Genomic DNA, 15,085 nt, shown 5'->3' with positions numbered 1-15,085 from the left:
CACTGTTTATTGTTGTGCACCAAATCTCCAAGACAAATTCCTTGTATCTGCAAACCTACTTGGCAATAAAACCCTTTCTGATTATTGTGATGCACATTTAAGAATCAAACTGATACTATGATTGATAATATTGTAAACGGGCAACGCAAAACATGACTGCAGGCACAGAATACGTGCTAAATCCACCATCATTTAACCTGATTATGACCTAGTTGTTGACTTATTGGGTTTATATTTACAGATGGACTGCACAATTATAACTATAGACTGTTTACGGTGTATTGTGTGGTAGATGGAGGTTGGGTGCCCCCTTGTGGACTAAATGTGTTTATACGTGAGCCTAGTTGTAATGAGAGTTATTTCCGGGTAACTATGCACCCTGCTATGTGTTTAACTTTTAAGGATCCCATAGCCCAGCAGGGTGAACAGACTGTAGCTGTGGTGGGTGTTGTCTTTTAACATCTGTTGGACTCTGTGCAGGCCCCTCCCCTCACCAATACCACTGATATATTCTGATGTTGGTGTTGTTATATATATATATATATATATATATATATATATATATATATATATATATATATATATATATATGTGTGTGTGTGTGTGTGTGATGGCTGAGTGGCGGGGAGTGGAGATGGCATCCTATGTGGATCTGTTGGCTCTGTATGCAAACTGGTGAGGGTCCAACACAATGTTTCAAGTCCATTTTGTCAAAGGGACTTGAAACATTGCCTTGTTCTGACTATTATAATTGCAAGTTGCCAGTTGATATTAGGCTAGTTGTTATAAAAACTTTAGAATTAGTTGTAAAGGCTTAGCATAGTAATGAAAACGTGATAGTAGTTGTTATAAAAACTTGGGAATTAGTTGGAGGGACAAGTTATTTTTGTACCCTCAACTATTATCGTTACGTTGGCAGCACAATCCAGAAAGAGTTGTGAAAATAATAAATAATTCATGCAACTAGTTCACTCTTTTACGGTGGGTGAGTGCCACAGGGCAGTAGTCGTTTAGACTAGACACTGCAGACCTTTAGGGTACAAGGAGGATGGGGGCTGTCTTGAAGCAGGTGGGAACACTCTCCTGTGACAGCGATATGTTAAAAATGTCAGTGATGACATCAGCTAGCTAGTTGGCACATGTTCTACATGGCCAGGGATGTCATCAGGCCCAGCAGCTCTTTCCTCATATTCACTCTCATCAGGGGTTTACGCACATCCGCTGCTGATATATTGTTGGTTGTGGACATGTTGGATCTTAGGTAAATCGGTCCCATTGTAACCAGCAGTTAAACCAGAAAGGAGTTTGTTAAAAGTGGTATATCAGAATCAGATGTATTGCCAAGCAAGTTTGCACTTGCAAGGAATGTGCCTAGGTGTATAAGGTGCATACAGTAAACACTCAACATATTAAAAAGGGAATAAACAATAAAACAAAGTACTGCTACAGTCAAAACATAAGTGATGTGCAAAAGTTTTTTATTTTTTTATTTATATTATATTTATTTATATATATTTATATATATATATATATATATATATATATATATATATATATATATATATATATACATACATAATTGTACATCTTCAACAAACTAAAAACATGCTTGACGCTGTGAGTCATAACAGCAATGAGTATGACTCACGCCACGACGAGCTTATGCTCGACCAATAAATGCGCAATATTTGTCTGTTTGGAACCAATAAGAATGATCGGTGGGCGGGAGTTGTATTTATGTAAAAGGCGGGGTTAATAGCAGACCTCAAGGATTCTTGTGTTGACCAACTTCCCATTCTCCTTTTTTTTTTTTTACTCACACGCTGGAGGAGAGCACAAGGAACGGTAAGTCAAGATGCACACATCCTCTTGTCTCACCATAAAGTGTCTCTCAATGTGATGTTATGTAAATGTATCACCTTTTTAATGACAAGTTCTAACGTTAACTTTTACCACGATAAAGGGTTGCTGTGTTAGTTAGCCACATAAGGCTGTAAGCGTTAACTTAGCTAGTGCATTATAAAGCTAATGCTAATAGCCTTATGTGACTTTTGTGCACTCAGCATGAGGCTGGTTTCAAATGCATTTCGGCGCGATATAGCTAGACAACATGATGTTAGCTAGTACAGTTAGCCTAACTGACGTTAGCTAGCACGTTAGCCCATGCATGGCTGATAATCTCGAGCTCATGTTATGGGGTGGTGATGTGTGGATAACCGGAAAGTGTGCGTCACAGCCCGCCTTTCTGAGACCGCTATAATGGCTAGACCGTTAACTTAACTAAAGTCAACAGGTTCAGATCACTAAAGTGTATTAGTGTCATTTCTTTATTCATTCAATCCTTTTAAACAAAAATAATGTCGAAAACAACATTCGTTTCCAAGGTAACAGATTGTAGTGGATAGGCAAATCCATAGAAATAATTTCTATGGCCAAACCACTAAGAGTCTTAAGTGCAGTTAAACCTTGAGTCAGGGAGTTTCAGAGGTATTCAAATGTGTAATAATGTCAGTGCTACTTATCATCAGAGACACACAATGGGAAAAGAAAATGGTTGCATCTGGAACTAAACAAGACAACTAGCTACTGACTCTGACCTCACAAAGCAATTTGTTAATGTTTGACACTTAAAGAAACACGCCGACTTATTGGGACTTTAGCTTATTCTTAGCAGAGAGTTTGCCTGGAGTTCACTTAGGTGCGAGCAAATCACTCCGCCCAAGTAGCAGTGCTTCGCCTTTCTGAGAATATAGTTCCCAGTGTATATATACGGTTAGAAGATGGCTGTGTCTCATGTGACCTTGTTATTTGTACACGCTGTGACTATACAAATCACAACATGTAAATAGGAACATGTTGGCGTTATTTTGTCACTTATTGGGAGCAGTAGGCTAGATGGAGCCAGTTACCTCCAGGATCTGTGCTAAGCTAGGCTAGTAGTAGGGGCATCAGACAGAGTTACAACACGGACGGAGATGAGAAGGGTATGTATGGACTTATCTAACTCTGGGGGATAAGGTGAATAAGCTAAAGTCTCAATAAGTCAGCGTGTTCCTTTTAAATCAACTAACATTTTACTATAGTAGTGCTTGTCATACTTTGTGTCACTTGGTTACTGCTGCCCATCTGACTAAAGTTAATTTACTTACAGAGGCTGTAAGAACAATTATAAAACATATGTGAAATATGAGGAGAGAAATTGCAGCTGTGGTATTCCTCCTGAAGAGGCTTTTGAAAACGGGGGAGAAGTTGGAATCGCACAAGATCGATCTGTTTGTTGAGAGGTTGGCTGTTGCACTGCAGGAGAAGTTCAAGGGGCACTGGTACCCTGAAAACCCCATCAAAGGAGAAGCATACAGGTGCTGCTCTCTGTCCTTTTCCCATTTTTATTAGCCACTATTGCTATGCAACACAACGTTTTACGACTGTTTTCAATCCGGTTTGTGTGCTCTGCAGGTGCATCCGAGTGAACAGGTCCCAAAGGCAGGATCCTGAGCTCCTTCGGGCCTGCCAAGAGAGCGGGATTCAGTATAGTGACCTGGAACTGCCCCCTGAACTCACATTGTGGGTTGACCCTGGGTCGGTCTGTTGCAGGTGAGACTTTGAGTGAATTTGCTGTGGATAGTGGAAACATTTCAGAAGTTCTTAGTTCAACAAAAACGATAACAATGGTTTTGGCATTCAAAACTGGAGCACTTTAATAGTTTAAAAGTTTGAAGGACTCATTTGAAGTGTAGTGGTAGAAAGCTAAGAAAAGCAACCGGTATATTGTTAGAATAATTGTTGAAATTTGAATAGTATCTGCTAAGGGTGTCACGATTTTAAATTGAAATTGGGTCACAATCTCGAATTTCGGGGGGAAAAAAATTGAATCATCGATGCTGCCACGCCCCCATGTCACATCCGGTCGGCTTGCCAAGCAGAAAAAAAACCTTCTCGAGGTAGTCCATTTCCTGATTGATTCTACCACCATTCCAGTGGAGGCGCTAATGAGCTAGATTACTACACACACAGTAGCAGAAGAAGACCAGCTACACACAGTAGCAGAAGAAGACCAGCTACACACAACGGAGCATTCATCGATCGCACTCAGCCTGAGCAAAGCGCTGCTGGCACGAGTGAGGTAAAAAAACAGGAGTGAGTCAGTTCATTGTCCCGGTTCAGTGACACTACTCGGGTTAATTAACGGCTCTTCGGTCAGTTCGTCAGCACTAGTGTTAAAGTGCTGCGAGTCAGTCAACCTCCTCTGACTTGGCTACAGCCAGTCAAAAGAGAGCATGGCAACTGCAGCAGGAGACCCATCGACAGAACTTGAACCGCCTCCTCTTTCACTGAAGTCGCCGGTGTGGAAGTATTTTGGATTTCGAGTGAGTTATGTTGACAACGTTCGCGTTGTCGACAAAAAAGCCACAGTTTGCAAGCTGTGCTATGTGCGTGTACCATATTCTTCCACCGGCAGCACGACTAACGTGGCAGTTAATCTGTGTGGTATGTGTTCAACTGTTCAGAAATAGTTTGACACTTAATTGTTCAGAGAAGACTATGGACATGGCTAGGGCTGCACGATATTTAGTTTCATCGTCTACATCGCGATGTGCGCATGCGCGATAGTCACATTGCGACGTTGACGCTACAACTTCTTTGCTGCTTAATAAAAAAGTAAACTCTCACCGTTCTCCTTTTCCATGATTGTTACCGGCTGACCCTTCCCCTTTAAGACAGGTGGTCATGTGACGTAACGTTAGTCCAAGGGGGGGGTGTTATGGGAAGTGAGGCTCTCCCATGTATAGAAAAGTACCGTAAGCGGCCGCTGACACAGTGATGCACATGCTTTTCCATGTAGTGAAGCTACAGTAGTCAGTGTTTTATGTTCGCTGCAAAGACAAACTAAATCACCTGATTAATGCAACGTAATCGCGACGTCTCCTGGCCATTTTTCACCGCAGAGAGCTGCTACCAGCCATGCTAAAGCTAACATAGTTAGCCTAAAGAAACGAGGCTTCTGTCCCAACTAACATGGTTCTGAGCTGCGACGCTGGAAACGTAACACTAATCTACAACAGCAGTCTGTTTCTGATATAACGTCATTTACACTGATCTAAGTGCTCTTGGATACAGTTTGTTGAAGAGTGTGACATGCAGGCTCTGCATGCACAGCTAACCAACAATCATGATCAATTTTAATCAATTCATCAAACAACCAAAGCAGCCCCGCTAGTCGACCACAACCTGACATTTAGAGGAAGCAACATGCATGCATTATTAATATTCACTTTAGCCTGGATTGATATTATATGAATACAATGGTGTCATGTCAGTAAACCAGTGTATTTCTTCCTAATTTCCCTCTCCAAAATCACTTCAGAAGAGTAATCACAGCCTTACTTGCTTTGGTTTTTGTAAAGCATTAAAGTTCAACAAAGACTGGTTCACATAAGAACATTTCCTTTTTCATTTTTATTTTCTTTGTAGATGCACTCCTACAAAATCACCCCAGTAGTTGAGAATGATTTAGTATTTCTAAATAGGGCTATTTATGTCCTCTTGTAAAAATTAGTCTTTTTTTCATATCGCAGGGGGAAAAAATATTGCAATGTAAGTTTTTTTCCAATATCGTGCAGGCCTAGACATGTCTGTTTTTATTGTTTTTTGTTTGTTTTGTTGTGAACTTGAATGTCATCTTCTGTGAAGAAGACTGCAGTTACAAAAGAGAAACTAGATGACAGGTTATAGATATATAAGTTATTGTTACATTATGTTGTTAATAAATGTTTTAAATTTCACAATGTAGTGCGGTACATTGCGAATAAAGATCAGATATTATATTATTATTATTATTATAAAATGGCATAGCAACCTGTGCTTTAAAAAAATCGAGAATTGAATGGAACCGTGACCTTAGAATCAAAAATGTAATGTAATGGAGGATTTGGAGAATCGTGCCACCCCTAGTATCTGCAGCCATTGATGTCCATTGTCAGGTATTAATGGATGCAGCAAGACGTGAACCGTCCGATGTGCAGCGAATGTTCACTTGCTAAATAACATGTTTTTAAAACCATTATTTTATATTTGAATGCGTTTTACAATCAAAATCTAAAGTTTTTCTAAACAGTAACTCTGTTTCACTGGTTACACCTGAGGGTTTGACTAATACCTGGAACAATCCTTCCCATCCCATCAGGCCTGTATGCAATGCAAACTAGGTTCACTGCTTCAGTAAATATTACGGGCCTTAGATACGACTTGCCACCCTTAGCAACGGCAGATATTTATAGTCCGCTCGGCTCGTAGAACCCTTCAGCCCAGACAGCTACGAGCCCGAAAGCTAACGCTGTGCTAGCAAGATTCAAAGTCAATAACATTGTGTACGGTTGGCAATCGGTAAATATAATGTGACAGTATGTTTACCAACAAGACAAGCTAGCTATCCAGCCATGTCATTGTCCCCAAAACAATAGAACTATTTTCACGAACAAATGATCCACGATGTGTAACGTTACGGTCAGCCGCAGCCTGAAGTAGCGACCTGAACAGCGAACGGGATGTGAGCTAACATTATTCGCTGTGAAACAAAGTCAGTTCAGAGGGGCAGTGTAACTTACTTCCGACAGCTTGTGTGTTAGCGCCATCCTGTGGTGTTCAGAGGACGAGGCACTGAAGGACTACAGTGTTGGAAATAACAGATTCACTTTTTCTTTTAATGTAGCGCATTCATTTAGAACGGTAAACTGTCAGTTTCACCAGAACTCCTTTTAGTAGGTGTCCTATAACACTTCTTTTTTTATGGACACGTTGCAGCCAATCAGAATTGAGTATTCACCCAGACCATGGTATGAGAACAGAATAATCCCCCGCTAATTGCCACATTATATACTTTTTGTGTTGCTCCAATCCTGTACTTCTCAGGATCATTTTTGTTGCATAACAAAAATCAAATATAGTACAAAAAAAAATCAACTTAATCTTCTTCCAGCCCAACTATTTGAAGTTGTAAACAGATTCCCTGCTACGTGTGTTTACTCTCATGAAACTGTTGATGTGATTTCCCTCTATTCCCATTTTTAGGGTCGGAGAGCAAAATCCTTGCTTCTCAGTGGCCAGTTTCTCTAACGCAGAAGAGGAGGACAAGGATGTTGCAAAAGTGACTAGTGCTTTGGAGAGGGTGACGTCAGACTACCACTCGGGTTCTTCCTCTGATGAGGAGAGCACGCGCACTTCCCCCTTCACTATCCCCAACAGCCACTGTGCTTACCAGGTATTGCACAATACATTTTACAATTCCCATGACTAAATAACCTATGCAGGTTTAGAGAAGAATGGAAAGGTACTCTGGCGCCCAGTGGTTTATATTGTGTTCAGATGAAAGTCTTATCTTCAATGTCTGATGATTTCTTTTCTTTTTTTCTTCCAATAATTGGGAGTCAAATGCTTCATGGAGTCAAGGGCTAGGGTTGTTTGTATTGCAGTTGATGGCAGATTGTATTTATTTGTTTCCTTTTTAAGGCTACGTGGCATCCTAAGAAGATTCTACCAGGGAAAGCTTTCATCCATCCACGGCCTCACTACAGCTTCAGGCCTCGCAGCAGAGCGGCCCACACTTTAAGGCCTAATCTGTGGGTCGCTCCTGGCTACGGGAGAGGGCGTGGGTACTGGGACACAACACAAGATGTGGCACATTGTTACATTTAGGAATCATGGTGCTTATTGTTCATTAAACCTGAAGACAACTTTAAAATGACTAATGAATAATGTTGTTTTTTAAACATGAATTTTTTATAGATTACTTGTTGTTTTTGACAAAACTCTTTTTTTGCACTTTAGACTATTTGTTATACTTATAAATCACTTGTATTAAATTAGATATTGAAATTGCAATACACATTTTGAAGTACTGTATTTTTACAATGGGAGACGTTCATGTATGCCACCTACTTTGTCCTTTGTGATAAAATGTTTTATTTATTCATAGTGCAGAATTGTCCGATGTATAGACTCAAAATTATGGAGTTTTATTAAACACAATTTTCAAGCACCATGTTGCTTTGTGTATTATTTTGTTTAATGGGGTTAAAGTGCCCATATTACGAAAAAATCACTTTCTGGGATTTGGGGTGTTATTTTGTGTCTCTGGTGCTTCCACACGCATACAAACTTGAAAAATAATCCATCCATGCTGTTCTGAGTGAGATACGGTTTCTGAATGTGTCCTGCCTTCAATGTCCGGGTGAGCTGTTCAAAATCTGCACTGCTTTCAACGTCACTAGCCGAGACGAGAGGGCTAACTGTTAGCATGCTAGCTCGTTCTCAATTTCAAAACACTGCTGCAACACACAAATTCACCCTAATCTACAAAATAAATTGTATAGAACTACTTGCATGTCCCTGTTCTGCAGGTATTCCACGCAAAGTTGGAAGTGCGCCCTCGTTTAGAAGAAGTCTCCCGGCTAATCCTGCCTTGTACAGGCCGAAGTTGGAGCTAGCTCATGTAATCCTTACCTAGCTACTGCGCATGTGCGACTGACAACAGAGCTGTTACAGAAGTTAAGAGGTCTCACTCTGTAGCTCAAACAGAAACCTGACAGTGTGTGAAAGGAGGCGCTGCGGCAATGTGCAGTAGAACAAAAATATGGTGTTTTTTGAAAATTAAACCATGTAAATCTATTCTGGTACAACATGAAAATACAAATATGAACCCGAAAATGAGCATAATATGGCCACTTTAAAGTGTAACATTGGTGGGGTTTTTGTTTTTTCGGTTTTTCTTTTGGCATTTGCTAGCTGACAAAAGAGACCTAAGTATAACATGAGACGAAGGGAATCAAACCAGGGACGTTGTGGTTCTATGGTGTGTTTAGTGGTAATGTTTACTGTAGCTCAGAGGGTCAATTGACCCAAACCATTTTATCAGCAAAATCTAAAACTGCTTTGATCAGCAGATCAGAATTGTATCACACCTGTTTGTGTTGTGGCAGAGATCTTGTCAAATAAACTATCTTCATGGTTTGATATCACCAGTACCACCAATACTTTGTCTGTGGTATTTAAGCTATAATGTAGTTTCATCTATAAATAGGCCCTCTTGAGAGATTCAGTGTTAAGTTTAAGGTACAATGGATGCCTAACGGCTAAGACAGTTCCTTCAAAGGATTGGTCAACTACAATGTATAAAGGTGTTTTATCATCCATAGTGTTGTGAAATATTATTTATTGGAACAAATTAGAGGGGAGCTAACAGATGGGCTATGTTTGAATAACAATATGTGTAGTGTTTGTCTGGGAAACAGCCCTCTAAGGTGTTTTCACTGTTCTCTGTCCTGGCAGCAAATGAACAGTACTACCCGGGATTAGTTTAAATCCACAACAAGCATCACTACAATGGATTATGTGTAAACTGGATTTATATGGTCTACAGTTTTAAAAATCTAGCTTGATAAATAGGTTTTCCATTGATTTTCAAGACCAATATATTATTTAATAAATTAAAAGTGCATAGGCTGTGGCCGGGTTGGTTTGTGGGTAGAGCAGGCGCACATATACTGAGAGGTTTATGCCTCGACGCAGAGGTCCAGGGTTTGAATCTGACCTGTGATGATTTCCTGCATGTCTTCCCCCTCTCTCTCCCCTTTCTCACCTAGCTGTCCTGTCAAAAATGAAGGCGGAAAAGCCCAAAAAATAATCTTGAGGAAAAAAAAGTGCATAGGCCTACATAGAAAATGATTATCCATTTATACTCATATTTTTTAAACACAAGTTGTAAAACAATCTCTAAAAATGATTTACAATTGAACCTGGTCCTCCCAAGTTGCTTAATTGTCATGTATTGTCTTATATGCCAGTGACAAATTTCAATTTTATGCAGAACTAATGGACAGTAACATAATGTGAATCTGAACTGTTTTGAAATATAGCATCATCTCTCCCCTCGTGCTCTTGAAAAAAGAACACAAAATAAGCCTTAGTTAGATGCTTCAGTCTTTGCAGAACTACTCTCAAGTTGCTCAGATCATGACAGTTTGGGAAATAAATGGCTGGGAAATAGGTGAGAAACGTACTTACCCTTTTGCTGTTGTCCTGCGGTTTTTAGGGTGGGAGGGAAAACCACCCTGAAAGTTATACAGTGGACCCCATATGAGACGGACGAGAAAGTAGTATTTGGGTGGAATAAACCTTTAAAACTATAGGAATGTGGACAATAGATGTTACAGATGTCTAAAAACAAGGACTAGTAGATTTAGGAAAAGCTTCTTTCCCAAAGCAATAACAGTCTTAAATGAAGCTAAACTTTTTTAATGATTCAATTTGCAGTGTTACTCAGCACTTCACTAGTATTCACTAATATTCTATCCACATTAGAATATTTATTATCCACTTAGTGTGAGAGTGGGCAAGTTGTGTTTTTATGTTATGGTTAGGATGTGCTTGCAGGAAAGATGAGTGTTTGCTATGAATGATGGGTGAGATGTATTCGGTATGTGTGTGTGTGTGTGTGTGTGTGTGTGTGTGTGTGTGTGTGTGTGTGTTTGCAATGAATGTTGTGAGATGAGTTTATATATATATATATATATATACACAATTTGATGAAAGTGATGCTTTTGAAAACATGATATTTCTGACAATAACTGAAAGATTTTTGAAATGGCACGTCTGTTTTGTCGGAACAATACAATACAATACAATACAATGTGTAATCAAGTGATGACTGATTAACAGTAGTGTAAATGCTAAATGCCCTAATACCTGTTGATACTACAACAATGCAAAGTATAAGCTCTTAACCTTGCAGTTTTGCACCTATCATGTAAAACTCCATTTCTCCATTTCTTTGCACAAAACTCTCCAGAAAGTGCCATTTAATGGTTTATTTTTCAAGAAAACTTCGCGGGGGGGGGCATACCTCCGGACCCCCCCCCCCCTAGGGAGAGCCCCCCCACATAACAAATCCCAATTTAACCCCTGTATGATGTACAATGATGATGCACCTTACTAGAGTGGCTCTACAGTTTCATTGTACTTAAATGCAGTGACAATAAAGGCATTCATTCATTCATTCAAAGGTAGTATTTGGGTGGAATAAACCATTAAAACTATGTGTACTTGGACAGAATAGTATTTGGGTGGAATTAATATTTAAAACTATAAGTACATTGACAGAAAGTAGAATTTGGTCCTAGAAATGCGGTCCTGACATTGCAGTCTCCGGTACTGCAGGAACATACTATTGGACGAGAGACGCTCATAGGCACCACGAATCCTGGGAAGCTCCTTGTTCATACCGACAGAGGGCAACAATGGATCTCGTTAGGGAAAACCCGCCAGTCACGTGATAGCCTGCGGCGCGCTCCGCTGTGCACCTGCAGAGAGAAGAGGAGAAGGAGGAGTGGAGTTTGGATGCCTCGGTCGAGCTGGACTGCCGCTTTTCACTCGAACTCAGCATAAGTTCTCCAACCAAGTTTTACTGAAGAAGTCGTGGAATAGCTGGGACAGGAATGGAGCTTTCGTCAGGCCGGTTTTGCTGTGTACTGTTGAGCCTCCTTGCAGGTAAGTTTTCCGACACCAACAGTCGGTGAGCTTCTTTGATTCTAAAACGAAATACAGTCTGTGGTCAGCCGTGCGGCGTTACAGTAACGTTAACTGTTGACGTTAACACGGAAACTTGCCTGCTTCGATGAGTTAAACATGCTGAAAACTTTAGGTTACGTTGTAATACGTTAAAATATTAATGAATAATTAATAGTTAGTATGGTTACCATTTAACTGGCTCAGCGGTTAACCTAACCACATCTGAATCCACGTAGCTAACAGTTAAAAGAATGTGCTTCCAGTAACTCTGACCCAAGGTCAGTTTAGTTAGCTCGCACACCAGAACAAGCGTCCGTTTAACTACATCTACTTCAAGTTATTTGTAAACGTCAACAGATAATTAAAGTTTTGTAACGTTATTTTTTAATCTTTATCTGGCCTACACATTTTATCTCAATGTCCAAAAAAGTGGTAGTGGTTTGGTTTACATTTTTATCAGATAAACCCTCGACTACTAGCTAGCTAATTGGCTGTTTTGAGGTTATTTTTTAATTTTTATTTTGAATGAATATTTAAATTTAAAGCATTGTGTTTAAGGTTTCCACAGAAATTAGGTGGAAGATAATTTTTATGGATGTTTCTCGATGCCAAAACTGTGGGTGTATATATAGCCTATTTCCCTCTGGTGTTTCCGTGTGATATCTTTTGCTTTGTCGTGGTGGTTTAACACAATAGCTTGATCCGCTCTTAAACCTGTAGCTACGGGACTTCAAAGTGCGGCCTTCTTGTCTGCCATCTGCCAGCAGTGCTGAACCCCCCCCCCCCCCTTCCCCAGTCCGAAATCCTAGGTTATCACATATAACTTTAACCATATGTTTGCTCCTGTTGACAGCTTTGTGTATGTTGGTGTCATTTAGCCTACTTATTTAAACCTTTCGATGTAAAAGACCCTCGTTTGAGGAAAGTTAGGTCCTTACCTAAATGTCTTTGTTGTTTTGTTACTGTAGGTGGGTAGATAACAGTTGGGGCTGTGGAACCTTTGATCAAAGTGGTTACTTTTAAACCTTCCTTGCTTGTGCTAACTTATAGTCAGTGAATTAAGGGTGAAACTGAGATGTCCTTAATTTAGCTGGGAACCCCCAAAAAGGACATTAAGCCAAGTGATGCATTTTAACTCTAGTGTGGGTATCACTGGAAGCATTAGTCCGTAATAATGCAGTTGACGGGTCTGAATGAGAAATGGAATTCAAAGTAAAAACTTGGTGGTTTGCTCTGTTAGTGTGTCATCAGGGAAATAAATGTTGAAAACATTGCCAAGTTATTTATTGATCAAAACTATATGATAATAATTTGAATAGTTATTTATCTTAAATGTATATGAGTATTTATTTACCACAGTTGTTTTGTAAGTTGTAGCAAATGCACGACTCGATTGTATGCGTAGGAGTGTATCTTCTTTGGAATTTGTACTGTAACTAGCAGATCACTCCTCCCACTCCAAACAATAATGCAAAACTGTTCCTCTAATTCGAAAGGATCCTCTGTTGGCTTCAATCAGCGACATACCATGGCAGTTATTGAAATGTTTTGAGATTTTGATGGGAAGCCACAGAGCCATGGTCAGGGCAATGACATTCCAGTCTGCTGATTAGTGAGAAACCGTTTGCAATAAAGAAGTGTTTTGTTTAGGATCATCCAGCACATCTCTCTTACTCTATGTAAAAGCTGGGGCATTGAGTCTAATATAAGGTTTGTATATAGTGTGTTGTTTAGCCTTCTTTTGTCTCATGATTTACATTGTTTTGTACACTGGTTTGGGCTCATTACCATCTTAATGGCATCATGGCCTCGTCATTTGGCCGCTGTTCCACTTCAGCGGACAAGAACAGTATCTGCCAGACTCGTGGCATTCTTTTAACGTGGCTTAGTAATACACAATAATATGCTATCCTCTCTCAAATGGCAAGATAACAAATAGGGTCTTTCTGCTCCATTTTCTTTGCTCTATTTGCCCACAAAAACCACGTGGAATATACAATGTTGACAAAAGAAATACAATTGTAAGAAGAATCCTTGAAAGTGATTCAAAGTGAAGTCAGTGTTTCAAAGTGCAGACAGATTTCATCCAGCCTTCACACTTGATGCAAGGCAAGGAAAAGGAAAATACTTTCTGGGGTTGTGAAAATGCTTCTTTGATGGGGACCCCCCTTTTTTTTTATTCTTTGAGGCAATGCTTTTTTTTTTTAAATGACAATGTTATCAGAGACCAACTGCTGTGGGGTTGGCTGTTACTCTGAACAATTACACCAGATGCTTTTACACACACCAAAACACTGCACCATGCAGTCTGACAGGCTGACACACAGCAGTAGTTGTGCTTCTCACATTTTCAACGTATTTAAAGTTTATTTGAATGAAAAGAGTCCACCACCCCAGTTTTTAAAAGGAGGCAACATGCTCACTGCTCTAGTGACCCTGGTGCCAACTAATCTGTTTCTTACATCTATCATCAAAGAGCTTGTCCAAGAAACGTGTTTGTCGACCATTAGACACTGGTTAGCCTTGCATGGCATGTCTGTCCACTTCTTCCCTTTTATTAATAGACACCTCTTGACTTGTCCGTACTCTATACGAGTCCTCACATAGGACCTGAACATCAACCATCATTGAGCAGGTCATTTTCCCTGCTAAAGTGCTGCAGGACCTGTCCTGGTGCCCCATCCACTCCTGGCTGTTTGGGTCACTGACCTAGTGAACACTGTGAGCAGGCACAGAACACAGTTACCTGATAAGCCTACAATCAAAGGCCCTGGCCAGGAACTGGTTGCTTGGTTACCTTTTGAAAACAGACACTCAGATCCAGGGAGTGTGTGTGTGTGTGTGTGTGTGTGTGCGCGCGCGCACTGGTTGCTCTAGAAAACTACCCTCCCCCTCACTTGCATGGATGTGTTAGTTCTGTTTTTTTGGCCTTTTTTTCATCAGAAAAAAATGTCCTTATTTTTTTTGCACAATAGCTGTTGAAGATGTATTCAATATATTGATACAAAAAGAATCCATACGAAACGGTTTGATCAGTAAATCTTGTTAGGCAAACAACTATTGTCACTCTTACAGCTACGTTGTGTATTGATAATGTGTTGAGGCCTGTGAAGAAATACCTCCAACCATTAAAAAATGGGTGGAGGCATGTACACCACATCCTGGGCCATTTTCGTTGGCCCCAGGCAGACAGTAATGGCTGGAGGTCACATTCACTTGTCATGACCCAGCAGTTCAACGCCACTACTTGCCTCCTGTTGGCTGAAACATGTTGCGGCCACAGCTTCACCTTCAAGCAAGCAGCCGCCCACTCCGCCCAGAGCCCACTGTCCTTGGAAATGAAGCAGGAACATGTAGAATCAGATTACACTCCAGGGACACTGCTTTGTCCTCCACAATCTCGATGATGGGGACGACCGCGCATGAATATTCACAGCCACAAGCGTTAATATTTTAGCATGCCAGCGCTGCACAAGCCCTGTGCCAACTATTGTTCACCTACGTATATGAGAGTGTGAAACGC

At 40.3% G+C, this 15,085-nt stretch overlaps 2 protein-coding genes across 2 annotated transcripts in view; both read left to right on the top strand.

Annotated features, from left to right (window-relative positions):
• Window positions 1–1,754: 1,754 nt before the first annotated feature.
• btg3 (B-cell translocation gene 3) lies at window positions 1,755–8,035 on the top strand. Its single transcript, XM_078266376.1, has 5 exons — window positions 1,755–1,845; window positions 3,152–3,359; window positions 3,457–3,594; window positions 7,069–7,258; window positions 7,507–8,035. Exons 2-5 carry the CDS (start codon window positions 3,187–3,189, stop codon window positions 7,690–7,692), a joined length of 687 nt encoding a protein of 228 aa, XP_078122502.1. The 5' UTR covers window positions 1,755–1,845; window positions 3,152–3,186; the 3' UTR covers window positions 7,693–8,035.
• Window positions 8,036–11,359: 3,324 nt separating this feature from the next.
• The window catches only part of cxadr (CXADR Ig-like cell adhesion molecule), a 42,904-nt gene continuing 39,178 nt past the window's right edge, over window positions 11,360–15,085 (top strand). Inside the window, exon 1 of the mRNA XM_078265362.1 lies at window positions 11,360–11,541. Coding sequence (XP_078121488.1) covers window positions 11,490–11,541 — 52 coding nt within the window. The 5' untranslated portion in view covers window positions 11,360–11,489. The remainder of the gene's footprint in view (window positions 11,542–15,085) is intronic.

This window comes from Sander vitreus, chromosome 13, assembly GCF_031162955.1.
Source record: "Sander vitreus isolate 19-12246 chromosome 13, sanVit1, whole genome shotgun sequence".
Taxonomy (NCBI): domain Eukaryota; kingdom Metazoa; phylum Chordata; class Actinopteri; order Perciformes; family Percidae; genus Sander; species Sander vitreus.
Note: the sequence above shows the minus strand (reverse complement) of the source record. Positions and strands in the feature narration are given on the sequence as shown.